Here is a 27,715-nt window from a genome sequence, read left to right as displayed (position 1 = left end):
AATCTAACTGGATTTGGATAACTATGTACCACCTGTATAAAGCACTGTATTCAGTTGCATTCCTTTATCTGAAGCTTGCATTGTTGTTGAGACCCCAGTTCACTGCACCACATTGCAGTGCAGTTGCTCTGGTGTGATGAAAGCCTGCTGCTGCACAGTGAGCTGCTTTCAGGTGTCACAGACATGATTTCTCCTGTGTCACACTGAAAACACCACAAAAACATTCAATGCACTGCAAGAAAACAGAGGCAGCTGTTACTTTAAGTTACCCAAAGTGATTTATTGACAATTTAAATGTGACATATTTACAGCACTGTTTCTAAAATAATTTAACAATTTTCATAGATTTATAAAAGTACTGATAAATAGGAGACCCTGACAATTACCAACCACAAATATTTCCCTATTCTACTGAGCTACATCAGTAGTTCTTTCTGCTGCCCCCCTCCCTCTCTTTTTAAAAGATCCACAATGGAGCTGCTTCACCTCCACCCGATGTGTAAAATTGCCAATACCAAAATATAGTAAAATGAACATGCAGTGTGAAAGCTGTACCAGAGCAAGTGATTTCAGATGTTAGACTACAGTAAAAATATTTTAATGCAAAGTGCCTTCCACACCGAATGTACTTGTGAAAAAATAAGCCTCTGAAGAGCTATTGTTTTGTCTTTAAAGAAGTTAAAACCTACAATACTAGTTTAGACACTTACAGAAGCTTCCAATTCTGTGCTAGTTTTCACATGTATCTAAAGAGTCAAAGAAAACCAGTAATATACAAACACCACTGCCTTAAGACTGTGGTTAGTTAGCTTATGGATAAAAAATGAAGGTGCTGACATAACTTAAGGTTCTGAAATCAGACTATATTTCACTGTTCCATCCTTGGATCAGCAAATGATCACGGTAAAGCCATCCGTATCTCTCAGGCAGGAAGTCAGTTTGGAAGTCAGAGAGAAGATGGACTGGTATGATATGTATCTTAGGTCAGAGCAGGCAAAAAAGTAACACAAAGCTGGACTGAACCACAGTAAGCAGCAGCAATGGCATGTCTGTGGGCTTCTGATTAGAACAGCTTTCCAGAAACGATGAGAAGCACACGCTCAATCTAATGCAATGCTTGAAATGTAAAGGTTCCTCCCCTCTGCACCACCGAAGCCCCGTGACGCAGTGTACACAAACAACAAGCATTCATTCTCTCTTTCCCAAAAACATCTATTGCACAGCCAGTAGATGCAATACCAGAAGCCTGGCATCCCTAGTGCAGGCTTCCTATTTTTAAACAGCCGTTTCAAACAATGCTATTCAGAACAACTCTCAACCCGGGGTTCAAAGCCACTGAGAATGGTTTGTGTACACACCTAACATGAAAGTGTTTCAACAACGTGAGAAAAAACACAGGCACTTAAGATCGTTAGTGCACCAAAAGTTATAGGCCACAATTGCATGACTGTGAACAGTTCAGTACCAAGAAGGACAAAACTAAACGAGGAGGTCTTCCACTGATCCAACACAGAAACAACTGTTCACAAAGCACTGATAAGAAAACCATCCTCAACACAGTAATCAAACGATACGTTCAGACACTGAATAAAAATAATTACTGCTAAGCCTCATGTAACACAATATAAACCCTACGTAGTTCAAAAGGTCCAAAGTGTCCAAACTCACAAGTCCAATTTCCCTCCTCCCCCACTCCATAACATTACATGCAGTCCGTTAAAATCCAAATGTGCAAAAAGTTATAACCCACCTTTAGGAGTGCATCAAAAATAGACTATTCAAAATATTATTTTAGTGGAAATTTTTCAGCACCATAACTAGAATTCCAAGGGAGCCCAGAATTCTTATTCTGATAACAACTCAGTTGACACTTTCGATCCTAAAGAACAGAAGAAACATTTTGTGCATTTCCTGCTATCTGAAAGCCATGGAGAGAAACAATTCTCACACATGCATAAAATCTTACCGTAGTTCAGAATGAAGTTAAGTAATCACATATTTTGGCAATCAGGTTTTCACAGCACAGCATTAATTGTAAATTTAGTTTGCCAGATTAGGAATGAAAACTTGCTGGTACTTTGCTAACCTGCAAAAGTACATTTTTGGTTTTGTCTTTTGTTTAGTTCATTGTAAATTGTGCAGTTTGGCCCCTCCCTGGTGATTCACTATCAGGCTTTGAGAAAACACATGAGGTCCATTTTTGACCCTCGGCTGAAAGGCAATATACAAACATATATATACACATATGTGTACATAAACACACATACATATATATATATATATATATATAAATCAGTGTTTGCTTTTTATTTTTGTTCTTATTTCCTGTAATTTTCTTTGGTTAAAAGTCTGAGCAAGGAAATTAGAGGACCGAACAAATGGATCATTCTCCAAACACTTCCATCATTACACATCGCTAACTGGAAGGCTGGCGTCATCCAGATCCACAAGGCCAGGATCCTGTTCCTGAGTGCCATTTTTGCTTTGGGGTTCCCAGAGGCCCTGTTCAGTCACTTTGGCAGCTGATTCTCTTGCAGCGACAGCCGGGATCTTGTAGCTCCCTGGCTTGGCCTTGGTAAAAGACTCGTGAAATCCTCGCTTCTCCAAGGCAGGGTATTTGGCGTGAGGGTTTGGGACCAGAGGGCTGTTGTGAGTGGCTGTGGAATGTGAGGTGGCTGGGGCTGGGAGGGCAGAACGGAGAGCATGGTTGGGGTCGGAAGAAGAGTCGGGATGCTCCTGGAAAAGAAGGGCACGCGTCAGATCAAGTTGCTGACACCGCATTGCAAAGATGCAGTCTCAGATTTCACTCTCAGAAACAAAATCAAGACAGGAAATACACAAAGCAAAGCATCAGCCATAGCAGGAGGAGGCAAGTGCTTTCCCAAGGCAGTGTATTAAGTGTGAGCCTACAGCAGTGTGTGACAGCAACATCCATTGCTTCATTTGAAGAAATTACATTTCTCAAATCAAGCGCAGCAGCTCCTTACACTTTATAATGTAGTCCAGCAAACTGAAGCTTCTCATTTTATTAAGACTTTCATAACCTTCTGAAGACGTGCACCTTCAAAACTATTGTAAATGACATCTTTCAGAAATAAATTGATTCCAACGTTTACATACAACAGGCACTTGCATCCTAAATCCTGAAGCAGCACGCATTTTACAGGCTGCCCAAGGAGGCTGTGGATGCCCCATCCCTGGAGGCATTCAAGGCCAGGCTGGATGTGGCTCTGGGCAGCCTGGGCTGCTGGTTGGTGACCTGCACACAGCAGGGGGGGGCTGAAACTAAATGGTCTTTGAGGCCATTCAATGATTCTATGATGCTCTTCATTCTTCTCGCAAGGATCAATCTCCTTCATTTATTTTGGGGACTAAAGAGAAATGGCAACTCTGCTTTGCTATCAAAACCACATAAGAGCTCCAAAGTTAACGGCCCAGAAAAAAAAAATCTTATTCCTTTCAACTGTCAAGTTACTTCCTTGGGTTAATAACTGTTACCTGCCATTCTGTTGACCTTTACAAACCACATTCATGAGACTGACACTGTAGAAAATAATCTAACATTCACTTCCTGAAAGAAATAAATTACCAAACCATCTAGGTACTATTTAGAAATCTAAAGCACAGAGCTCACTTTTAGACCTGCTAGGTGATGGGAGCAGTAAGGGATGCAATTTAAGTATAGTGAGAAAATACAAAAAATGGCTGCTTAATGCTGACAGGTGAAAAGCTCTAAAGGCTTGGAGGCTCAGTCTTTGACCTGGGAGCCTGGGACATCTTTCAGCAGTGCAGGTGGCATCCTGAAGGTACCACTAGTAAGGATGAAACAAAAGAACTGAGGGACAATTGATCTTAGAAAAGCTGGAATCGTTTTGGATTGGCTATACTTGTACTGTCTACTAAACACATCCTCACATCCAGGCAATAACTGCAACAGCTTTTATAGCTGTATCTATCCATATTGGTGATCTACAATGAACAGACTTTAAGAAAATAAAGCTTTTGTGTCCACGAGCATGTGGAATCAAGCGAGCCATCATCACAGCAACTTCTATGCAGCCAGGGGCTAGGTATCCCTTTGAACCATAACATGAGGACAGCCTACCTGACCTACACCTCTACCTCCATAAGACAGTGTCTCAGATTCTGCATCCTATCTGTCAGTTCTGAAAGGATGTCTCAAAGACCTTGGGACAGCTAAAACAGCACGGGATGTCAAGTTAAATAATACGACCAGAACAACGTGCAGTGATGCACTGAATACTTCACTGCATGTATTAGGAGCTGCCGCTGCTGCCACTTCTGCAATGCAATGTTCTGTGTTAGTGCAGGAACTGAAGAAACCGGCAAACCCACGTGTGGACACAAATCAAGGCACTTCTCAAGCACTTTATTAGCCAAAAAACCTATCACAGATGTGTCCAAGATGCAAATACATATCCTAAATGAAATCATTTTTCCATAGCAGTTTCCATAGTTTCTTTCAGAACGCTATGACAGCGATTCATAAATGCAGTCATAATTTGGCTCAAATTATTTGAATCAAAGGATTCTGCCAAATAACATCATATTTCTTTTCCATATGATGCAATACTACAGGATGAAGGAGCTGTTCATCTTTCTCTGGACTTCAATTTTGTGCTCAAATTCAATAAAGTTTTACATATCAATTGCACTGCTGTATTTCAGACCTGACTTGACAGCTCACTTTAAGAAAAACATTTGCTTTAGGAGATTGTATGATTCAGCATAGTACTACTGCTCATCTTTTTAACAATGCTCACAGGTGAACACATGGACAGCAGTGAGGGAGCTGAGAACGAGATCTCTACACAAAACTTTCTGATTATATCAGCCAAAGGATACTTGGATTTTACTACCCACACTGATTTCACATTTAAAAGACTTTGCTGCTACGTTCCTCTCAAGCTGCACTGCTTTGAACAACGACCGCACATTACAACGCTGCTACGTTTGAACTAAATTTCATGCAGACACTTACAAGCCATGCAGATCAGGCTGCAGTATTATCCTTCCAATTGCTGGAGTTAAGACGTGCAGTTTTGTGTGCACGCATCTGCATTAGTTTGTGGGTAGCTGAAGTTTAATTTTGCTTTTGCGCAGTTTCAAAACAAAATTTGAAGTAAAATGGCAACATGAACTCTCATGCAAATTGGTTTCTGTACTTTCGTTTCTAAATTATATTACATAATTTGCTGTGTTTTAAAACACATTCTAGTTTGAAGTAAATGTTTTTGTCACTTTTCAACTCCAATTATTTTAAAGGCAAGAAAATACAGCGCAAACCTGTAAGTGAATGATGTAATTTATGAGTTAGTTCTCAGTAATGGTAACAGGTAGCATTATTTTTAGTTTCTTAATAGCGCAAATTAGTCTCTAGTTCTACGCCCTCTGTTAAGAAGGCAAGTTTCCATGAGAGCCCACATACGTGCTGCATTCACCAGTTCTTGATGTATACCTCTGTATACAAGGATTCGACAGCCTTCTGGCCTGCCGCATCTGGAACACAGTGCAAAGCTAAGATTAGAGTAACCTATACTTGGGGAAAGAAGAGAGGGAGAGAGAAAAGGGATGCAGACAGTAACAGCGAGGTTGCTCAGTTAGCCCCACGAAGGAAACAAACCAGCATACACAAGGAAAAGTTATCTGCACATTTTCATGCCCCCCGAAAGAAATAAGATTTACGATAGGAAGTTATTATTTAAAACCAGCTCTCAGCTGCAAAAATAACTGGCAGCTTAGGTTCAGTTGACAGAAACATCGATGCAAATATGTAGTCAGGTGCCAGATTTAAGTTACTGGATTTCAGATTATGGGGGTGATGACATATTCATCTTATTACAAAACATCCCATAGCCAGAAAGTGAAGAAGCATACCTTGCAGCATCTGAACTGTACAGCATTCCATTTGTTCTATCTGGCTATACGTGGGGACGCTGTGACGTAGTTTAAATGCAAGTATGGATGAAATGCTGGCATCCACACAGCTTCACAAACATGAAGGTTTGTCACAGTGCCTCAGTTCAGTAATGCTAGATGGTGTTCACACTACGTTTCCAACAGCAAAGCCTAATTCATGCGAGCAGACATTTCTTCAGAAAGTGTTTTAAATGTGAACCTGTATCTGCACATACAATGAACTACGAGCAACAGACAATGATAGTCTAGCAGCTAGAGTTGTTGCAAGCACATTAGGATTTCGTCACTGGAATGCAAAATTCAGTTACCAAAAATGCCTCGCAGGAATTAGGAAGGTTCCATTTTACTCATAGCAGCATAGCAACAAAAGATCCAACTGAACTCAGAAGAATTCTTCTATGTTAGCACTTGCATTACCTACATGTTCAAGACAGTACAATGCATGTAAAGCAACATATAGATAAGACTAAGCTAAGTGTTCATTAAAAACACAAAATAATTTATGCCTGTCAGTAGGAAATTTCATGCAAAGATGCCACATTACTACAGGACAGAATGGAAGACAGACAAAAAGTAAAAAATCTAGAACCTCATGTGCAGAAGTGAACACCAACTAATTGCATTTCTTTAAGTTTCAGAGTAACATACGGAAGCTGCTGATCTTCCAGGTCCCCGCTGTGCTACAATGGCCCCAGAAATTGCTTTTATCCAGCTGTGCATGTCTTCTGGGCTGTCCGCCTGGATCAAACAACACGAGGCAGGTTTAACTATCAGCTCTTTTCTCAGCATGCTGACCATCTGCATAAAAATCAGAGCCTTATCCCACTTTAACCATCTCTTATTTAAAGCCACATGGACTTGTATTTCTTAAAGCTGACATTTCTTAAAATTTTGCCTTGAATTTCCATTACATACTTATGTTTCTATAAAATAATAAGCAGCAAGTGCATAAATAAATACACACACAAATACTATTTACATATTCTAGGTTCATTTTTTTCCTTAGTTTAAACAAACAAATTAAACCACCCACATTAATTGTTACAGGAGATCTGCTGACCTCCCTCAGGGGACTCTGCACAATGACAACTTCTGCATCTCAGTCACTTTACTTCTATGAGGTAATTACTGAAGAGCTACAGCAAAATAAGAAGCAGTCTATATTCAGAGTCTGCTATACATTTACATAGATCAAGGGTCTTATAAAGATGAAACAGATTGACAGTGAGTGTCTGAGACAAAGAAGAAGCTAAAGCTCCCTCTATTAGGTTGCATTTGACTAAAACTAGCATATACACCATCAGAAGCACACGCAACATGTCAATTCTGTTCAGCTGTGAGACAGCTCAGAACTCAGCATTTGGCTCCAAAACCTTTATCAGATGATACAGGCCATTCTGATCCTACAAGAGAAAGCTGGAAATGATTTCCTCCTCCAGAAACAGGAGAAATAGCACTATAAGCATCACACTCCCACACAGCTAGACAATGCAAGCCTTTGAGATTTACACTAAATCAAACCTTAAAAAAATAACATGGTAAAGATGCAGTGAATAACATGCATACAGATACATACTGCCAAAAATACTTTCAGATACAAAAACTGGGTGTTCCTGTGCTATTTTCATGTGGCAACTAATTTCAATCTGAGAACTCGATTACTATAAATAAAGATTCAGCACCTCAAAGTAAAAGGTTTAGTATATTGAGTGGATACTATGGAATTTGAAAACCCAAATACCAACCAAGTCACACTAGGATTCACTGCTTTTTACTGTATTGCTCTTAGATACCAACAGCGCTTGCTGTTATTCAGAGTACCTCTCACATGCATCTTCTAAACATAATGAAAATTGTATTCCTTCTGAAAATTACAGTACATTTAAATCCAACTTTATAAGACAAATAGCACTGCTTCTTTGTTCTGACAATGTCAATCTGTTTCACCCAAAGTTTAGAAGAAATTACCTGTACATAAAAGGTTCGAGAAGTAGTGACAATTTCAAAGAGATTGTCTCTCATCATGATATCACTGCAAATGAAAGAAAAGAGTTCACCAGGAAGTCCAACTTTCCCAATTCACTTTAATACTCTAAAATGTGCAGAGAACCAAAGCATGTGCTGCCTAAAGACCTCTGCATTCTTCATCACCCTGTATTTTTTCCTTTAAAAAAAAAAAAGTAGAAGAAGAGCAACTCATATTGAACTTGGCCTGAAGACTCTTTAGTTCACTAGTGACACACATGCTTGCTTGATATTTTTAATCTGAACATTCAAATTCCTATTATATTAAGTTCAAATACTGTTTTCATCAGATTTCTCCTAGACTTCATATTTATATTTTGGTTTTGATTTGGCAAAACATTATTCCTAAATAGCAGCCTGCTTAAAAGAAAAAAAAACACAGTATCTATCTCCACAGCTACAGAGCTGATTCATTCCTTATATTGCCACTCATTAGAAAGCAAACAGAAGGAGACAGTGAGTTCTCATCTAAACTTTGGTCGTTTGGCTCGAGTGCTTGAGTAAGAGAAAGGTCTAAAGACTGTAAAAGCAGAAAAGGGACAACTAGAATTGTTGCCCCAAATCAGACAGTACTTATGCTTCTCTGACTCATGACTGTATGATATTCCTTTATTCTGCCCTCATCCAATCTATTTGCATTCCACAACAGTAGTCAAACACTGTATGCGTGGAACACAGCATAATGCAGCACTCCCACTATCAGTTTTATACACAAACTACCTGTTGCAAATGAAGAGCATCATACATGCATAGTAAACTGAAGCTATTTAAGTTCCTCCATGTTTCCAACAAGCAGCCCAGTCACAACATGCAGCATACTGTGTCCCAAGCATCAGCTCTTCTCTCCTCACCTTTGTTTGCATTCCTGAACTTTATGGACCTCTTTAAGTGGTATAACTCTGAGAGGTTCCTTCTCCTGAAAAAAGATAGAAATATTACTTTTAGGAAAGAACAGCAGATTTCCTTCCCTGTCTTGGGTGCCATGGGGAAAAATCCCACCATTTGTATGATAAGCATCCCCTCATCCTAACTTCAGATCAAGAACTGCAAGATTAGTCACGTCCCTCCACAAAATGAGCTGCTGTTCAAGAATAAAGTGTATGTGAGAATGAAGTGACACAAGATATTAAAACAAAATCAAGGTGATTACAGAATATACCCTATCATTCTTCAGTGCAGTACTGGCAGAACCCTAAAAAGAAGACTGAAGGCTGATTTAACAGCCACTCTAATCATTTTTAGCATTAAATGGGGAGGTTGGTGGCCCTGCATGTGGCAGGGGTTTGGAGATTCATGATCCTTGAGGTCCCTTCCAACCCTGGTCATCTTGTGATTTTTTTTCTTCTTCCCAATCATGAAGTTATTATAAGACACTGGTACAAGTTTCAAGAGTAGAATGATACATTTTTCAAAAGCATTTTGGATTTTCTTGGAAGTATTGTTGAGAACCAACAATCAGAATCTTACCAGTTCGGACTTAAAATATCCTATTGTGTTTTCATCCAACTGAAAGTATCTTCTTTTCCAGTTCTTCATCTGCAAAAGGAAAATAACTTCATATATAATACATACACAGTAATATATAATATATATTCCCCAAGACTGCCTTTTGGCAGGGGAGAGCACTGAAAAGATTTTATAGTAGAAAATACTGGCTTCTGAAAGCTTTTTGTGCAAAAAACTCCACTTAAAATTGTAGCAGAAATGTAAGAAGACACTAATTAAGTTAAATGCTTCTAGTTAATTTTTAGTGAAAAACTGAAATGCTACCAGAAGGTTCATAATTCAAGATAAAATGAGTCTGAGGGCTCACAGTATGTATATCTTGCCTAATCTGAACAGTTTATTTGCTTTTAGTCAATTTAGCAAGGCATCACATGAACAGTTCCACTTGCATTAATCAGCCTAACAAGTGGTACAATTCCTCCTCTGAACTACAGTAAAATTGTAGCACACTAAAATAGTGTTTTGTAAACACCTCAGTGATTTAAAAAGGAATTGATTTCTAATTCTAGGAAACAAAATAAGGAGCTCAACATAACTGCAGTAGAGCAGAAGTTTTAGTTGAATGCACTAACCATTATGTGAAGACCTATGCGTGAACAAATTTTTCTCTCCAAAACATCAACAACGTGGAAGACCATGAATACAAAAAAGACAAATTATATTCCACAGTAGGACACTGCTTACTTTTAATCATCCTTCATACTGGCAGCAATGCTGTAATTGCTGGTAACCATGTTTTTTTCTTTACATCTGTCTACTTGGTAAGTAGAACTACCACGTTAAGACCTTTGCTCTCGACTAAGGAAACACGCCGATTTCAAATGCTTACCACTGCTCCTTGTTTTACACAGTAGCCAGCTTTGATAATAGCATTATCTGGGGGATGTTTGGCAGTAAAATAAGGAAGGTGACTTTGTGATCGTTTCAGGTAACTCCTGTCACCTCCTTCACTGCACTCGTTGACTTCTTCTTTCTAGAAAAGAAAAAAAAGAGGGAAGTTCAGCATATTCTCATTCTTTTTTCTAATGATGAACCTACACTACCACGCTATTATCAGGGTCTGGGCAGGGAAAGACAGGATTTAAACAGCAAGGATGTTTTCTAGTTTTTTTTTATTGTTGTCCTACAAACTCCTGATGTTTCTGTGTGAATTTCCACCCCTTCTCCCACCCCAAATGTTACTGTACGCCAAGGTGATGCTTTTGTGCAAGATTAACTCTTACCTCTCACTCAAGAGGAAATGGTTACCTTAGAACATAATATTTTCTAGGCAAAACTAGGGTTACTTCTGAAAGAATCCTTTACCTCACATATTTTCACTGAACTTCACTTTCTGTCTTCACAAGCTCATTTCCTAAGGTTCTTTGTGATAGTTTAATCTGTTGCCATCCTTACTACCTCTAGTAGCATAGCACAATCAACTGACATCAACTCCTTTCACTCCACTCTTCCTGCCCATTAAGATGACAGAACTTTGGCACCATTAACCCCAACAACTCATTTCAGACACATCCAAAAAAAATAATACCCCATTTCTTCCAGAGGTATTACCTGGGTAGGTGTAATGATAGGAACACCACCAACAATTTCTGTCCTGTAAGACACTTGCTTCTTTCCACCTGGGCTTTCAGCTTGACGGTTTGCATTATCCATTTGACACAGAGGATCAGACTGCTTTGGTACCTCAAATTGAAACACAATAAACTAAGTTTTACAAAATTCGTATGAAAACAAAAACAAAAACCTAAGAAATACTTTCAGTTTGCACTCAGCAGGATTTAAGAAATGTTTTCTAATTGTACAGGCTAGAAACAGTTTACATGAAAATATGTTGCAATGGCTATTCTTCAGTCCTCAGAAGAAAACCAATTAAGATGCCACCAAGTTGAAATGAAGTCTAAAAATCAGTTCCAAGCTTTGCTATGATCGCTAGACTTGATCTTCCAGAAGGATGTCTGATTTGTAGAACTTGTTCTTTATATCCCACTTCCTTTCACATTTCCTCAAATCAGTAATAAGTGCTGAATGGAGACTCACCACTGACTGTGGAACTAGCAACTAGATAAATATACAGGCCAGTCAAATTCCTTCAGGAAGAAGTGATACCCAGATTCTCTTTTTACACAGTGAATTTTCACACAAGTCTTTGGTACACTCAAAACTTGAAATTGAATGGATCTAGCCAAGAACAGCAGCTACTTTATAGTTTGCTGTGATTCTAGTCTGTACAGCCAGGACTGCACGTTTTACAAAACAAAAGAATCATAGAATGGCTTAGGTTGGAGAGGACTTTAAGGATCATCTCGTTCCAATCTGCAGAGAAGTATGAGCAGTCCTGAGAGCACAAGTGTCAGCCTGGGACAGCTTTCCCCTGCTCCTCTTCATGAAAAACAGAAAACCACAAAGCCTTCTCACTCTGGTTTTATTTATTAGTAATAGTGAAGTTTTTCCAAGTCCAAACAAATGCCTGCATTAAAACAGTTCCAACAACTCATAGAAACATCACATCCCTAGATAACCCCCAAATATGAGAAAGCTATCACCACCAACAAGAAATAAACTGTGCTCTGCTCAGAACTCTTTCTTGTAAGGGTGTGCTCTTAAAACAGCTCATATCATCACTTCCCCAAATATGGACAGAAACAAAACCATAACTTCTGTCTCTTAACAGACTGAGGTAATCCACAGATGTTTTCCGTGATGTGATAACCAGCTGCCCTGCTACAAACCAGGAAAGTAATTTAGCAGTTTTAAGAACACAGTTAATAGCTTAATACTTCTTTGAAAAGATATTACTTGAAATCAGGTAAGAGCCTTTGTAACACAGCATCATGTACCTGTTCACTATTTTAATAATACTTTATGAATTATTAAACTTCAGGTGACAGCAGGTAAATGCGTGAGTACATTTCTTTGCCTGCAAGCATTTTCCAGATATTTCAATTAATATGACAGCATACGGTAATTTAAAACCTTTATTAGAGACTACCATGTGTTTTATTGAAGTTAAGCTCACATTTTTGTCCAATTTCCAAAGCAAAAGGCAAACAAAAATGAACTCAAGTTTAGGAGGGAGTTCTGTTTGGTTCCCTCAAGTCTTGGAAATGAGCCAACACTTGTTTACAGAGATAAAATGGCCACTGCAGTGTGAAAGCCAGAGATGTGCAACACGTTGACAAAGCTGACGTTTGAAAACAGTGCTACATAGGAATGAGATCACTTACTGTGATTTTGGTAGCTTTGTTCAGAACATTCACCCATTCTACTAGGTCTTGCTGATCATTGGCTTGTAGAAAATATTTTCTCATCCCTGCATTCATAACTGTTAAAAAGCATTACAAAAAGTTAAGAAAACTGAAATTCAAGAGCAAGCTTCACACCACAGTAAGAGCTATTTCAAACAGATAAGCCAGTTCAAGTGATTAAGCTCAGTGCTGCATTTCTTCTTGGTAAGATACACATACACCCATTGACTGGCTTCCTTTATTCAAAGGAAGCCTCACCTTCTTGCCTTTTCAAAAACAAAAACAACTGCAACACTTAAAATGCAGCACACATGATCTGTTCAATACTTTTTATTTAAAAGGAAGTACTGGATTTTAGTCAGAATGCTTTTTTTATAGCTGTTTCCTTTTCCCAGTCTCAATTTCCCCAAGCATCAAGCATTATACTTCTGCAGTTTTGACTTTCAATCCTCTGCCCACCACCTACCATCCTTTGCAATAAATTCATTAATGCAATACAATCTCAGATTATTAATTAATGATCAATATTGATTTTTCCAGCAGTAAATACATGATGGCCTGGACCACACACCTTTAAAAGAGTCAGGAACACAAAACTTTTATTTTATTTTAGTAATTTGACAAAGAAAGCAGAACTCTAGTAATTCTGTATTTCCACCCAGCAACACCCAGCAGACTTTTATCCAAAAAGGACAAACATCCTTCTTTCTGAGTCAAAGTGAAAAACCATCACTAGGGACCTCACAAACTAAGAATTTACACTGAAAGAGCATTAAGATAACCTCCAACTAAAGCTCTCCCAGAACTGCAAGGTATTTTCTGCTTTACCTGTAACATCACAGTTCAAGTCATCACTAACATACGTGCTAGAAACAGATACTTCCACATTGCCTTCACCACTTCCCCCAAGTAGGTGGCTTAAAGCAAATATTATTAGATGCAAATATCAATTCAAAATGCAGAACTGTAGAATGAGTTGACAACAAAATTCCTTCAAAACTTAAAAGAATGACAATAAATAGGACTTCTTTTTCCCCCTCTCCTGAAAGGTTCAAAGACTCTTTAATGAGCCAAGAATATTAGAAGCTGTAAGTCAGCAACCTGGACAATTAAGGCTTCTTAGAGCTGGCCCAGAATTAAATGTAACTTTACTGCTGATGAGGATAAACATCTCTGCATGTCGATATGGAGAGGAATCTGTAGATGGCACTGAACTGCCACATGAGGTACAGAATCCCTGCAGTTCTACACACAGGGTGATTTCCAAGAGTTTCATGAGCTCCAACACAGGCACCTTAGAGAAACCCAGTGCAAAGAAGGCAACTCCCTCCAGGGAGGAAACAATACATTGCATGGGTCACACCATGTGTTAACCTTGTGTGGATCTGCACAAAGTGCAGCAAAGCTGCCTCCTCTGGGCCTGTATGTAACACTACCCTTGGCAAAGGTGCTACCTAACTGCCAAAAAGCCCTGCAGGCATTTCCAGCACCTTCAACTGAGATAAAGCTCTTATGAGAATGCAGTCATAAAGAAAGGTTGCTTGTGAACAGAATAGTGGCCAACGACCATCTTTATGTATCATTTTCTGAGTGCTAATAGCTTGCTATGAAATTCTGGAATCATGTTAAGCTCTGGAGAAGTGACTTAGTTATAAGAAAAATTATTTAAAAAAATCTAAGGGATTTTATGAGCTGCCAAAGCTTCATCCAAGTTGAAACAAGCTCAAGCATCAAGAAACCTAGAAGGTACCCCAAGCAAATTATTTCCTTCGCTGAAGCACCATAGGCTGAAATTTAACCCAAGAGCATTGGCAAGCATTATGGTGTTTTAATATCCATTAAATGTACTCTTTTATGAGCAATACAGATTAAAATAGTTAGATGACTTGCCTCCATAGCTGACAGGCATGCTGTATCTCTGAAAACAGCCATCATTTTTAATTAGCTTATTAATGTCTCAAAAACTTCAAAAATCTGAAGAAACAACTCTTACCTACTCCTCATTAAGCTGAAATATGAAAAAGCCATAAAAACACATCACGAAGAAACCAGCATCACACCCATACTAAAGAGGAAATGGTGAGCACAAGCCATTTCTAAAAACAACACTACCAGCTGTATCTAGTAATAGAATTGCAGAACATATCTTTGTTTCAAGTTTCTGAAGAACTTACTTGGCACGCATGCTGCACACAATAACTTACCAAAACAGAACTCTGCCTTTGGCCTCAGCTTAGTTGCATCGCTAACCTAGCAGGAAAATTAACATTTCAAATATCACTGAGTACACAAAATATACATCAAACATCACCACACTCTCTTGTAAACGGCTGAATTTGAAGATGAGCAACATAGTGTGTGCTATAAATCTCATTATACCTATGATGATACACAGACAAAAAGAAAAACATTATGTAATATTCAGTTTAAGGTGTACATCCTATGGCAAAAAGACAGCTTAAGCCACATGCTCCTATTCCTTAAATGTTAGGATTCCCCATCCTTCTAAAGAAGGGAAAAATCTCACAGACAAAATGCTGAAGTTGCCAAATGCAACACTTCTATTTGCATTTTAACTTCTGTATCTCAACGGAACTAAAAATTCAAAAGCATTTCCTACTGCTCAGGGCTTCAGTCACTAAATGCGAGCTTTCAGTCAAAGCAGTAGGAAGGAAAAAAAATAGGAAGGAGATGGGTACAGAAATGTCTGTAAAGATGTGCCCGTGATATCGATGTGGCTAGTTATATCTCTTATAAGAACAGAAAAAGTAGGTGATAAGATGAAGGAGAAGAACAAAAGGAAAAAGTTACATGCAAAGAAAGGTTGATTTTTTCCACTTATTTCTTAATGCAAAATTTGCTGTAAGTTTAAGCATAGAGACTCTTTAGTTTTCCTGGGCAAGTAAATGAATAAGAATTCAGTATTTACTACAAGTTTCACTGTTCTGTTATTCAAGATCATTATTACTGCAAACTATCACACCCAATGATTTATCTTCTACTTCATACCCATATCAATATCTACCAACAGGTGTCCTACGTATCATCTTACCTTTGAAATATAGGTAAGTTTAATGACTCCAACAGGCGGAGACCCAGAGGGAAGATTCTGAAACAAATCAATGTTACAAAGCAAGACTAAACCATTGTCACTTCACGTTCAGAGTTCACAGATAAAAAGCAAATCATTCAATGCCACAAACAAAGAAACTCCAACAGGTTTTTACAGACAATACACAATGTACGCTTCCAACAGGATCTAAACCACTTGTTTATTACACACATCTGGTAATAAACTAAAAACAGAAAGACTGCTAGAAACAATACAAGCAGTAATTGTTTCAGAGGTGTATGCATTTGACTAGAGGAAAAAAGGATTCTTGCAGGTCTCCAACCAGGAAATCCGGAAAGAATACTTTTTCCTTAACAGATGTTGGCATCTTATGTATTTTGATCAGGGCAGGCGGAAGGGACAAGAAGTGACATTTAGCTGTTATGCCATATACTTCAAAGGCTGCCTCATGTATTTTCTAAGAGAGATGGAAAAGCTGTTGTTTTATATATATATTTTTTCCTTTCTTAGAGTTTCCACATGCACAGAACTAATAATAAAGCACTTGTTCAACTTTTTAATACATGTACAGAAGGGAACAAATCAAAGTGATTCATTTGGCCTAATAACTATTGCACCTCACCTGGGGGTTATCCATGTACCAGACCAGACTGTCTTCTCTCGTGTCCAGAATGAAGTACCGCCGCAGAAACTTCCCGCTATTCTCATTTTCTTCAATGTCTAAGAAACCACAAATGCGATTCTGACGATCCACATAAGGCATTTCTGACCCAGAACATCACACTGCAAAACAAGAAGGAGACAAGTAAAGCAAAGCTCCTCAGAACTGCTTTTAAGACCACTCCAACTTTTCAAGCTGTTTCAACTCAGACCCAAAAGAGATTTCTACAGAAGAATCAGTGAAGTGTAGCTGTTTCCTCCCACAGATGGCTCGTCCTTACTTCCTTGAAGCACACGCTCGGGATATCTAAGCAGTAATTAAAGTGCTTGTTTTTACATCAATAAACAATAACCACCAATAGGGCAAAACTGAGATAATGTTAACCTCTTTACAGAGAGAGTGGTGAGGTGCTGGAACAGCTGCCCAGAGAGGCTGTGGATGCCTTGTTCATCCCTGGAGGTGTTCAAGACCAGGTTGGATGGGGCCCTGTGCAGCCTGGGCTGGTATTACATGTGGAGGTTGGTGGCCCTGCATGAGGCAGGGGGTTGGAGATTCACGACCTTTGAGGTCCCTTCCAACCCTGGACATCCTGTGATTCTGTGATGTTTTTTTATGCTTTTGTCTTAGACATTGACCTCCGTGACCAAGGGTCTTTGTTCGCAGCACCACCATCCAACATGCTTTTTTTTTTTTTTTTTTTTTTTTTTTTTTTTATATATATTTTGCTCAAGAAAGGCCTACAGGGCAGAATTTGGAAATACTGCTCACATTTTCTCTTTATTCCTAAAAAAAAATTTCATGGCTGACAATGGTGCAAACAGACAGCACTTCATCCTTGTACATCAAGCAGTAAAAGCGACGCGTGCAGCAGAAACATGAACACATTTCCCAGCCTTAAGCAAAAGTCTCAATATACACATGGCACCACGAGGGTCACCATGGGCTGTCATTCTTTTGGGCTTTCTTTGCTGCCAAAGAATCTGCACTACTGTCCACCCATTTCCATTCTGCCTGCTTCAGCTTTTAAGGCTCCACTCTTTTTGGTTTTGCCTTCTCTTAAAGGACAGTTGCTTTACCTTGCAAGCCAGCCCTGCAAGACTAAAAGCAAACTTCAACATTAAAAAAAAAAACAAAAAAAACCCCACCAAAATCTAACTTACCAACACAACAATATTAAGTTGTTGTGCTCAAGAACTAAAAATATTAAGTTGATGCATGAAAGGTTTAAGCACTTGAGACTTTTTCCAAGAACTTCCACCTTCCACTGTGTAATTTAATATTTATTAAAATTGCACTCCATTTCCATGCTTAGTTACTTGATTTAAATAGATATACATGCACATAAGGAGGCAGACACCTGATAACTGTCTGTGTCTCACACATCACAGCACAACACAAGACACTGGTGAGTACATTTTGAAGTGCTCATGTTTGGCAATCAGATGTAGACATAACATGTACTTATTCCTGGGTATCAGATACACAAATACACAGACATAAGCTTGCATTTACAACTGTCCTTTTGTACCACTGGTTAGGATTTGAATACCATTCAAATTTTGCACCAACCACTGAGAAATAACTTTTTTTGCTGTCGCAATCCTGACACCATGCAAAAAGTTGTTCAATTAACCAGTTTTAAGGCAATTTATTCCATCTGTGAGGTAACGAACCTTTTTTGCACCAGCACCACATTAACCTCCTGGTGCCAATTCGAGCCTGAAATGCTGCCAGCAGGGACCAGAGCTTCCCAATTCCATTCAGCAGCAGTTGCAAAAAAAAGCTGAATAGACTGCAGTATCAGAGTGAGAGGGTACTTTAAAAATCCAGTTGTTTTTCTTCCTTTTTAAATTCTTTAATCCTAAAGGCATATACATTTTTGCATACGATGAAGTCTGCACACTTGCTGGAGATGCAAGCCGTTCTTTGCAGAGTGGCAAGGATGTTACTTGGGTATAAGCCTGCTCTGAGAACCCAACCAATTGGTTCTTTTCCCCCTTAAGAGGCAGAGGAGTGCCCACATAAAGTATGCAATGGTGGTTTTCAACTTCAGAGACACAAGTTTGATTTCTAGTGAAGTATCACAATTTCCTAAGGTGATTAGATTTTCTTACCATGCCCTTGCAATGCAAGTACCACAGAACTCAGACAAGCTCTGTAACTCAGTTCAGCTTGTAACCAAGTGTGAAAGCAGACACTTGGGCACCCTCAAGACTCTGTCCTAACAGTAACCCCACCAGCTCTTGGGATCTCTTTACACTGGAGGAACACCTTCTCACTATGAACCCTATACAAACAGCAGTAGCTAGGGGCAAGCTTTAGGGCGGCTGTTTTCTAAACTATATCTCTAAACTGGCAGAACTTGGCATCACAGTTTTAATTTAAATAAATGCAAAACTTGTTATTTACCACTGCTCTCCCAAATTGTGCCAGGCTGTCCCAACAACACAAGTAGTGCTTCTGAGACACAAGTCCAGCTTAGTATCAAGTGCTGAAGCTCTCAGAGAAGCTGATAAGAAGTATGTGTCAGTGACTGGTTTCCTGCTGGAGTAGGCTGAAGCTGCACTTCATAGGGTTTCTGAAACCTACCAGATGCTAAAAAGCCTTAAGCTTCATTATAAAATTGAAATCCAACATGAAATCATGCAGTCATCCTCCAGCCGCAGAACTCTGCTTCCATCCTATTATATCTTGGCAAGAATCCACCCCCAATTAATACCAATTCCATTCAGCTTTCATTAACAAACCATAATTTGATAACGCGCATAACGATCAATTTAGGCCTTTCTTCCAGTTATAAAGCAGCTGAACACATGACAAAACCTCACTGCAGCACCCTGCCTGGCAGCTCCAGACAGACAGCAAAGCAACGAATACAGAATACTGCACTGCTAATGCCACTAATATCAATGCCTCAGGTTGGAAGACCAACCTAACAATTCTTTACAACATCAGCTTAAAACTGCTCTACGTAACACAGTGTTATCTAAGATACCACTTACTGTTAGTGACATTAGTTCAGTGGAGCAGCTCTTTCAGCCTCGCTGTGCTATAACCCAAACAGGACGCCTTGCTTATTTTTGTAGCCTTACATCCCTTTTTTCAGCAGCAGAGCACTAAATTAAGAAGGTACGTACCTCAGCCCAACTTCTCTGGGATTTCCCCTCTCACCACTCTTTTCCTCTGTGTACCAACATTCCTTAAGATTTATATCACAGCTGAAGGCTTTCGAGCCTCCTGGGCACCTCCATCTAAAAGTTACTGAGCGCCTTGTTCCAGCCTGCAGCTGGGTTATATGACCAGAACCCCCGAGAGGCACACCAGCATCTTGCCCCACCAGCTGAGAACAGCCTTTTCTAACTCTCCTACACTATCTGCTATTTTTAGCTTCACACCAGCACCTGCTGAGCTCAACTCCTTTACAGTTTGAAGGCTTCCTCCACCTTTTCAAGTCCAAAGCCTTTATAAGACGAAGAAAGCATGCAAGGTAGTATTTCGATTACTTCAACTTTCCTTTCACAGTCGGTGCTTAATTTACACAAAGCAGGCACAAACAGAAGGGGAAAGGGAAGGGGAAAAGCTCCAGCAATTGCCTGTCTTTCCTGCAGTTCCAGTGGCAGCTCAATCGCTGCCAGCTCTTTGCTTCTGCCTCGGCAATTACCACCAGCTTCCCGCTGTAAATCAGCAGCTCACGAGTTGGTCATCATTTTTACTGACCATTTACTCCATTTATTGATTCCCATGGGTAAAGGATGAGTTCAGACTGTCCCACTTGTACCCCGCAAACCACAGCAATGAAAGCTTTCCTTCTCACACGCATACAGGACAATAAAGAGGAGGAGGGAGAAAACCCTGAGACAAGCAGTTCTGAAGAGCTTCGGAAAACCATGTAATCTCCCAGTACAGTTGCTTAAACTTTGGACTGTTCATCCCTTGAAATGTTTTCCAACAGGGAGGCAGAATGCTATGTTGATAACTGAAGCCCAGCAACAAATTCTCTCCCATCCCTCACAGACCCCTTACAGTTTTCTGAAAAGTACCCAAAACATGCAAGAAAAATAAAGCAAAATAAAACCAAAACCCTGGCAGCTAGAGAGACAGATGACTGGGGCACTATTTTGATGATAATTTAGGACTGACTGTTCTGAAATGACATGCTAAGCTTCCCTATTTCCCAAAGATCCATCACTGTTTCTGTTCCATTTCTGTCCCAGACGGCGCAGCAAACTGAGTGCTTCTGTTAAACTGATGACATGATTGATTTGCTAGAAGCTAAAGAAGCTGTTAGCAGTGATCTGCAGATGAGAATTGGAAGTCTCCAGGAAATGTTGATCCCAACGTTTGGGCTCCTTCTCCAAAGTCAAAAATAAAAGCAGCTGCACAAGAGAATTCTTAAATACACGAAGAAACACAATCAAAATTAAAAAAAAAAAAAAAACAAATAAAAGCAGCAGAAGCCTCTCCTATCCCTGATCAAGCTATGAGGCATGTCTAACAATAGAGCCCTCTGCTAGCAAGCATCTAACCCAACTTCCAGCCAAGCCACAATACAGAAGCAGCCTTACTTGCACTGATGAATCACCTCTGAAAAAGAGCAATATTATCATGCACTTAAGCCTTACTCAGTCATCACCATGTTTAAAACATCTGATCTATTGTTTTTCAAGCCTTGTTAAGTCACAATAAACCAACTATTCCATTCCCCTCCTTTCCTTACCTCAGTGAGACAAATGCCCATAGCTGTAGTCCACATTATCTACAACTTGAATGCTACAGCATTAATGTGATTTAATACTCACATATGACAAAGTCCTAAGGAAAATGCTCTGATGTTTCTTGAGTCAGTCAGCTATTATTTATTATATTGACAACTAAATATTCATTCACTGTGCAAAGCTTTGTGTAGGTCAGAATCCCCAGCACCTGGAAGGCTGGAGGGCTCCTCCAGAACCAGCCTTACTTATTGCATCCCATTAGTGTCACATGAGGATTCACAGTGGTGAGGAGTAATCTTGGAGCTCTACAGTAAGAACAAATTCAGTGGGAGCTCTTCAGTGAGAACAAGGCTTTGTCTGCCTCATATAAGTGAGCCAATACTCCTTTAGAGGACACATGCCAATCATCAAATGGCAAGGTTTTCAGGTCACTGTCTTCCTTTTTGTCTATTGCTTTCCCCTACCAAATTAATGAAAATCCCATTCTCAATAAGAAAGAAGCAAGCTGCAAGCCTACAGAATATGCCTTGCACCAGGCATAGCCCACAGCTGGTTGCTGGCTCCCCCCCTCACGCACTGTACTGCCATGTCATAAATACCAGCTCACAGTGCGGCTGCTGGCTGTGTTGGGACCGGTGTTCCTCACAGCATGAATTACAAAGCGTGCAAAGAATAACCACACTCCACCTACAGACTAATCCTAACAGCACCAGGAAGCCATTGGGCTCCTGGCATTTTGCAGGATTGCCCCATGACCTACACGCAGCAAGACGGAAATACTCCAGAAGAATCATAAATCCTGTCTATGTGCAACAACATGCCTGGAAATCCTGAACTTACCATGAACAAACAACAGGCTGGTTTTCAACTTACTGCCTTCCCCCAAGGAGGGAATAAATGGACCTCTCACAAAGCAGTGCTGCTCCTCCACTCTTCCCCTGCACCCCCCAAAAAAGAAAAAATAAAATCAGAGCAGCAACACAAACTAGGCAGCACAAATGAAGAAGCCAGTGTACTTACAGTGAACTTCATTTAAGGAGTGAGGAAATGAAAAGGTTAACGAGGAAAAAATACAACAAAAGCCTGAAGTTGTGACTAAGCAGGAACATCACTGAAGCAGAAACATCCTTTAAGCATCGCTACCTAACTCTGCAGCACAAAGTCTTCAAGCTGAAGAAATTAATTTGCCAGATGAACTATTAGTACAGCCTAAGTTCCCATCTGGTATCATAAGCTTTCCTAAAGAACTAACCAATAATTGAACAAGGTCCTTTGAAGTGCAGTGCTGGGAGGACTGCTCCCTTACACCAAACCTGGCGTGTAACTGTTCTAGCACTTAACAGAAGAACGCTTAATTAAATCTCTAGTCTGAACAAGTTCAAATATTTTATTGGACAAGGGATGTAAATGTGATGGGGACCAAAGCACTCATACACATCAAAATAACTGCATATTAAACTGATGAATTTATCACATCTCTGTCAGTGCAGAGACTGCTCCTGGGGGCGTAGGCTCTCAGCAATAAGAACTCATGTTTGCACAGCTTGATAATTGCTGTCTAGTCTGCACTTTCAGTTTACAGCAAGGACAATTCCATCTTTAACTTCCAGCAGAAGGATTTTCAACCAAAATACTTTTAGCTCAGTGGTGCGGTGGAAAAGCTGATCTGTTCTCATCTTCTTTCACCTGAAAAGCCAATAAAATCAAAAGGAATTTAGGGCATTCTACCGTGCCAGCAATAACTAATAAACAAAACTGATAGCTAAACCACTCAGATGTAATGCTTACCTAGAACTAATGGCATTTTCCACACAAAAGGAGAGTTGACAGCAGAATGCAGTTTTGCTATCGTTCCTTGGATCACAACAGAAAGACCTGGCTCATTCAGGTTTTTAAGCACTGCTTTTATACTTTTGCTTTTAATACACAAAACAACGCAGTGCTCCTCCAGCCTTTAACAACCTGCTTTCTACCTTTAACTGACCCGAAAGGTTTTCTGCCGAATTCTTTTTTCCTCCACTTCACATTCAGCACGGAGCTCATCTACCCTCTAGCTTCCAACATAAGGAAGCCCTAGGCTCCAGGCACCTCAAAGCCTGACTGCTGTACCTTGTAACGGCTGGTGATGCACTGAGCTCTGCAGCTCCAGCTGAACGTGGAGGGACAGAGCAGCACTTTGTCCCAGGCCACACAGAGAGCTTTGGCAACGCACAGAGCTCAACCTGTTTCCCAAGTCTCAGTGCAGCACTCACCATTGAACCACCTTTCTTCTACATAAAATACCTAAACTATTCAGATTTTCAAGGCAAAGGCATATGTTCAAACCTGAAAACTGTTTAAACTGTTAAATGCCACAAACGTCTACCAGACCTGCAACTCCCTACTCACGCAGATAACATCTGTTAAAAGTAAGTGGCTCATACAGTTCTGCCCCAGAAAGCTTAATAAGTTCCTTCTCCAAGATTAAAGTAACACCTACACATTCTAGATGCTTCTGCAAGTCCCTGGAGGGAGAAAACGCTGCTCAGTGCTGAGACAATGAACCAAGCTTCCTTCCTCAGCAGCACAAAACCCTGCTGCTTTACCTAGCACTAACAGGAAGGTGTTATTTATAAAATTGAGCCATACACTAATACATCTCTAAGTGTTTCAAAATTAGACTACAGCATATCAGACAATGACCTTTGACTTACAGATGTACAAAGTCCTAGTCTCAGAGAGCAGCATAGGAGTAGAACTCTTTTTTTCTGAATAGTTCAGCCTTATCTCTACTATCAGTCGCTTTGTACATTAACACATATTACTTCAAAACCCAAACTGAAACAAGTACTTGTTTCTCTAACCTCTTCAGCATGCTTTTTTTTTTTTTTTTAAAGAGAACATACATTATTTTTATGTCAGGTAAGCTCACTGGGATTCTGATGTTTCTGTTTCTTACGCAGTTCTATAAAGCACTGTGAGCAGTACATCCCACCACGTCTCGCCGCATTTAGCCTCAATGAAACCAAAGAACAGACAGTTTTATCTCTTGTTCTGAACTACTTACTCCACTTTGTAAGAATGTTCTATGCTAAATCCAGTTACCTAAATTCACCTACTTTGGCACTGAAACAAATGACTGCCCTCTACTTTCACGCAGCCGTACAAAGGCTTACTCGGCTCGGCTCCGAACCCCGCAAGCATTTTCAGAGAACACTTTCCGTTGCTCCTGACTATCAGGAGAAAACAACTGGTGCAAAGGATGCTTTCTCTTCTATCACAAGCCATTGTTCAGACTAGCAGTGACATACAGCTGGCTACAATGGAGCACATACCACCACAGGCTAGGGAACTTCACACTTCTGACTCGCTCTCACTTTCCAGTGCTCCAGGCTCGCTGCATTTTGAAGTGACTCCATTTACTGTGATAGGTGTCAGCTCAAATAACCAGGGCCATTTAGTAATAAAGACACTGATGGAATTCTAAATCTACTAAAATAGATTAAGAATTTTGCAGGCCTGGCATTTTGGACTCTGTCCAATCCTGCGCTGGAGGCTGTACTGCAGGCACAGATCAGGTCACATTTTAGTAACGTCCTAAAGCTTTTTTCTAATCTGTTAAAGTCAATAAAAATGGACTTTTGCACTTCCTCTCTTCTGCATTAACCCTCTGACATACAGTCAGCCTTTATTATTCCTGCTGATAGAACTTGTCTTCTGAAACAAGCCACAGCTATTTGGAAAAGTCAAGGCCTTTTCTCACATTCAGGTTTTTTCCCTGCTTGCACACATCTCTGCACCCCATGGCGCACATCTTCTATCACTCAGTCACTGCTCCTAAGAAAGGACAACTACAGGGGAGAGGTGACAGAAAGAGGAAAAAAAAACATTAAGGTGCTTCCTATTTCCCGTACACACTACTTCTTTTGTCCTCTCTCAAGTTTATATGTAAGCATCTCTTCTTCCAAAACACTTAAATGCTGCAATATACCCTGTTAGTCACCTACCACACATCCTTCTCCTGATTTCCATCTCTGAAATGCACACAATGGAAGCTTGTGCCAGCTGCAGTTATGTAACACAGAAATAGCTTAAGAAAACAGATTTCATCTGTACATTTTACTAACTCAGAACTGATTTTTCCTACAGTAACAAAATAGCACCGCTGAGTAACTGCAGACACCAGATTCAAGACAAGTTTGACTTTTTTTTATGCTAAGCTGTCTCTGGCAGCCCAGTACTCAGTGGTATCATGCCAAGTATTAACTGTTAGAATGCACAAAACCCAATATAAACTCTTGAATTAATACTTTATGCCGTATCAGGGCTTATTTACCACTGAATTACAAGGCTGACAATCCCTCTAAGCGAGACTCCAGCCCACCCCCTAATGCTTACGGATGTGACAAACAGGAAAGCAGAACTTCCACACTTCTCTGCTTTGGGAACCTGACAGTGTCATGCACATTGTTACTTGTGTGAATTGATCAACACGTAAAAATAATAACCAGAAGTGGGAGACAAAACTGCAGGAACCTAAAAGGCAAATCCACTGCTCCAAACCCACTGTTAACGCTTTCTAGAATGATTTCCTCTCAATGTATCCAGCATGGTACATCATAAGAAGCAATGACTAAGCTCAGAGGAAGAATTCTTTCCATAGGTGATCACACTCCTGCATGTACCTGAAAGATTCACCGTAACTCAGTTGTGAAATAAACTGACACAAGCCTTCATTATATTTCATAACTATTTTTACACCAAAAGAATAAAAAAAATCCTTAAAAATTTCAGTCTGGTTAAGTTTGTTAAGACAGCCAGAAGGAGTACCTTGTCGTACAGCATCCAGCCACAGACATCCCCCACAGCTCTATCGTGGTAAAGACTGGGTTTGTGCTGTATCATAATGAACATGGTCAAAGTGTAGAAAAAGGAAGTGGATAAAGAGAAAAAAATAAAAAAGACAAAAAACCCTTCTGGACTCAACAATGCAAAGCTATTCCAACACCTCACAGAGGCAAACTGTGATCAAATACGGTTCTGTTTTCCAGTGTCACATATGGGATTGGGTGAAGGGGAAGAGAACAGGACGTGCACCTTTGCAGACATAATGGCCCCTTCGTAGTGAAGTAAAGCAATGCGTCAGAAGGCAACAAAAAGCTTACAGCATCCAGCAGTCTGGATTCCACGCACATCTTTGTATATATACATAAATGGCTGGTAACCTCTGTAAAAGCACAACGCCTTTGCAAGGTGAAGCACAAAGAAATGCAGGTCTTAACAACTGAAGAAAAAACATCAGTCCCATTCTCAGCTTCACTCAGTCAAATGAGAGCACTTTCTACCTAACGATCAGCCTAATAAGTTGTGTAACTGAACTTTTCCCCACTTGACTATTAAGTGTTCTGTCAGAGCATTTTTAATCTCCCCCAACAAACCATGAGAATTAAGACAGAAGACTTTTCAAAAACAGGCCTCAAAATAACAGCCTGCTCCCCAGAGACAAAACGCTGCTCTCTTGAAGTCACTTGGCAAATATTTTATACAGTAATACAACACCTTTTGTGCAGGTTATGCGTTAATTACTCCCAAGGCATCTGCAGAATTTAAGTCTTAAGTTCATAACACACCAAACGCACATCTGGAATGATACCTGTGCTACAGAGTGCAAACGTGACAGAGTTTAACACACATTTAAAGGCAAGTTGTCCACTCAGAGACTGTCTGCATTGAGAAACAAGCAGCACAGGTGGCTGAGCAGCACGCTGCTAACCTGCAGCTCCCTCCAACAGCCTGTGTGCAGCCACAGCAGCGCTCAGGATGAAGGCTGGGGGCTGCCACAGCCACCACAGCTCCGCACCTCACAGTGGCCCACGCCCAGCACTGCAGGCTGTGCCCTGGTAACACCTGAGAATACAGAAGGGAATGATAACAAATAATAATAATAATAATCAGCACCAGCACTGTAGGCTGTGCCCTGGTAACACCTGACAAGACAGAAGGGAGAAGTAAATAATAATAATCATCATCATCATCAAAAAATCAAATAAAACGCGGGTCATGAGATCATCCTCTTAGCGCTGGGGATGTGACTGAGCCCTGAACGCTCAGCGGGGCGATGGTGCCATCGCCTTTTGTACCTTTCGTACAGCCCCCCTCGAGGTGAAGCGCCCGCAGACCCTCACACCAAAGCCAAGATTTCGTCAGGAAGTTAAAAAAAGAAAAAATGACATTCGAAAAAAAATAACAACCATAAAAGAAGGAGAAGGGAGAAGCCCGAGGCGACCAGACGGAGCGCTGCGCGAAGGCGGAGGGCAGCGCCTGCCCCGCACGGCAGGAAGAACGCCGCCGCCGCCGCCGCGCCCTCGGGCCTCGGGCGGCCCCACGTCGGCCCTCCGCCCGGCCCCGAGCACTTACTGGAGGCCGGCGCAGTCCGGGAGCTCCGTGAGGAGCCGGGCCGCGCGCGGGTCCCGTTCGCCTCCTCCTGCCGCGCTCCCGGCCCGTCACGACGGCGGCGGCTCGAACTCGCTCTTCCCTTCCCCTCCCCTCCGCTTCCCGCCCCGCTCAGGAA

The 27,715-nt window shown here is 40.5% G+C and overlaps 1 protein-coding gene across 4 annotated transcripts; it reads right to left on the bottom strand.

Annotated features, from left to right (window-relative positions):
* Positions 1 to 255: 255 nt before the first annotated feature.
* PLEKHA1 (pleckstrin homology domain containing A1) lies at positions 256 to 27,715 on the bottom strand. Of its 4 annotated transcripts, none has more exons than XM_048945125.1 (13): positions 27,562 to 27,715; positions 16,412 to 16,572; positions 15,769 to 15,825; positions 14,921 to 14,966; positions 12,696 to 12,793; positions 11,023 to 11,154; positions 10,301 to 10,444; positions 9,433 to 9,501; positions 8,817 to 8,881; positions 7,909 to 7,972; positions 6,589 to 6,678; positions 5,450 to 5,520; positions 256 to 2,736 (listed from the first exon to the last, which is right to left on the bottom strand). In XM_048945125.1, exons 2-13 carry the CDS (start codon positions 16,550 to 16,552, stop codon positions 2,511 to 2,513), a joined length of 1,203 nt encoding a protein of 400 aa, XP_048801082.1. In that variant the 5' UTR covers positions 16,553 to 16,572; positions 27,562 to 27,715; the 3' UTR covers positions 256 to 2,510. The 4 variants fall into 4 exon arrangements, with proteins under 4 accessions (XP_048801082.1, XP_048801083.1, XP_048801081.1 ...); XM_048945126.1 differs by having other exon boundaries at positions 5,480 to 5,520; XM_048945124.1 differs by lacking the exon at positions 5,450 to 5,520.

The sequence above is a fragment of the Lagopus muta genome, chromosome 5 (assembly GCF_023343835.1).
Source record: "Lagopus muta isolate bLagMut1 chromosome 5, bLagMut1 primary, whole genome shotgun sequence".
NCBI lineage: Eukaryota > Metazoa > Chordata > Aves > Galliformes > Phasianidae > Lagopus > Lagopus muta.
This window is presented reverse-complemented; position numbering and strand designations above follow the sequence as displayed.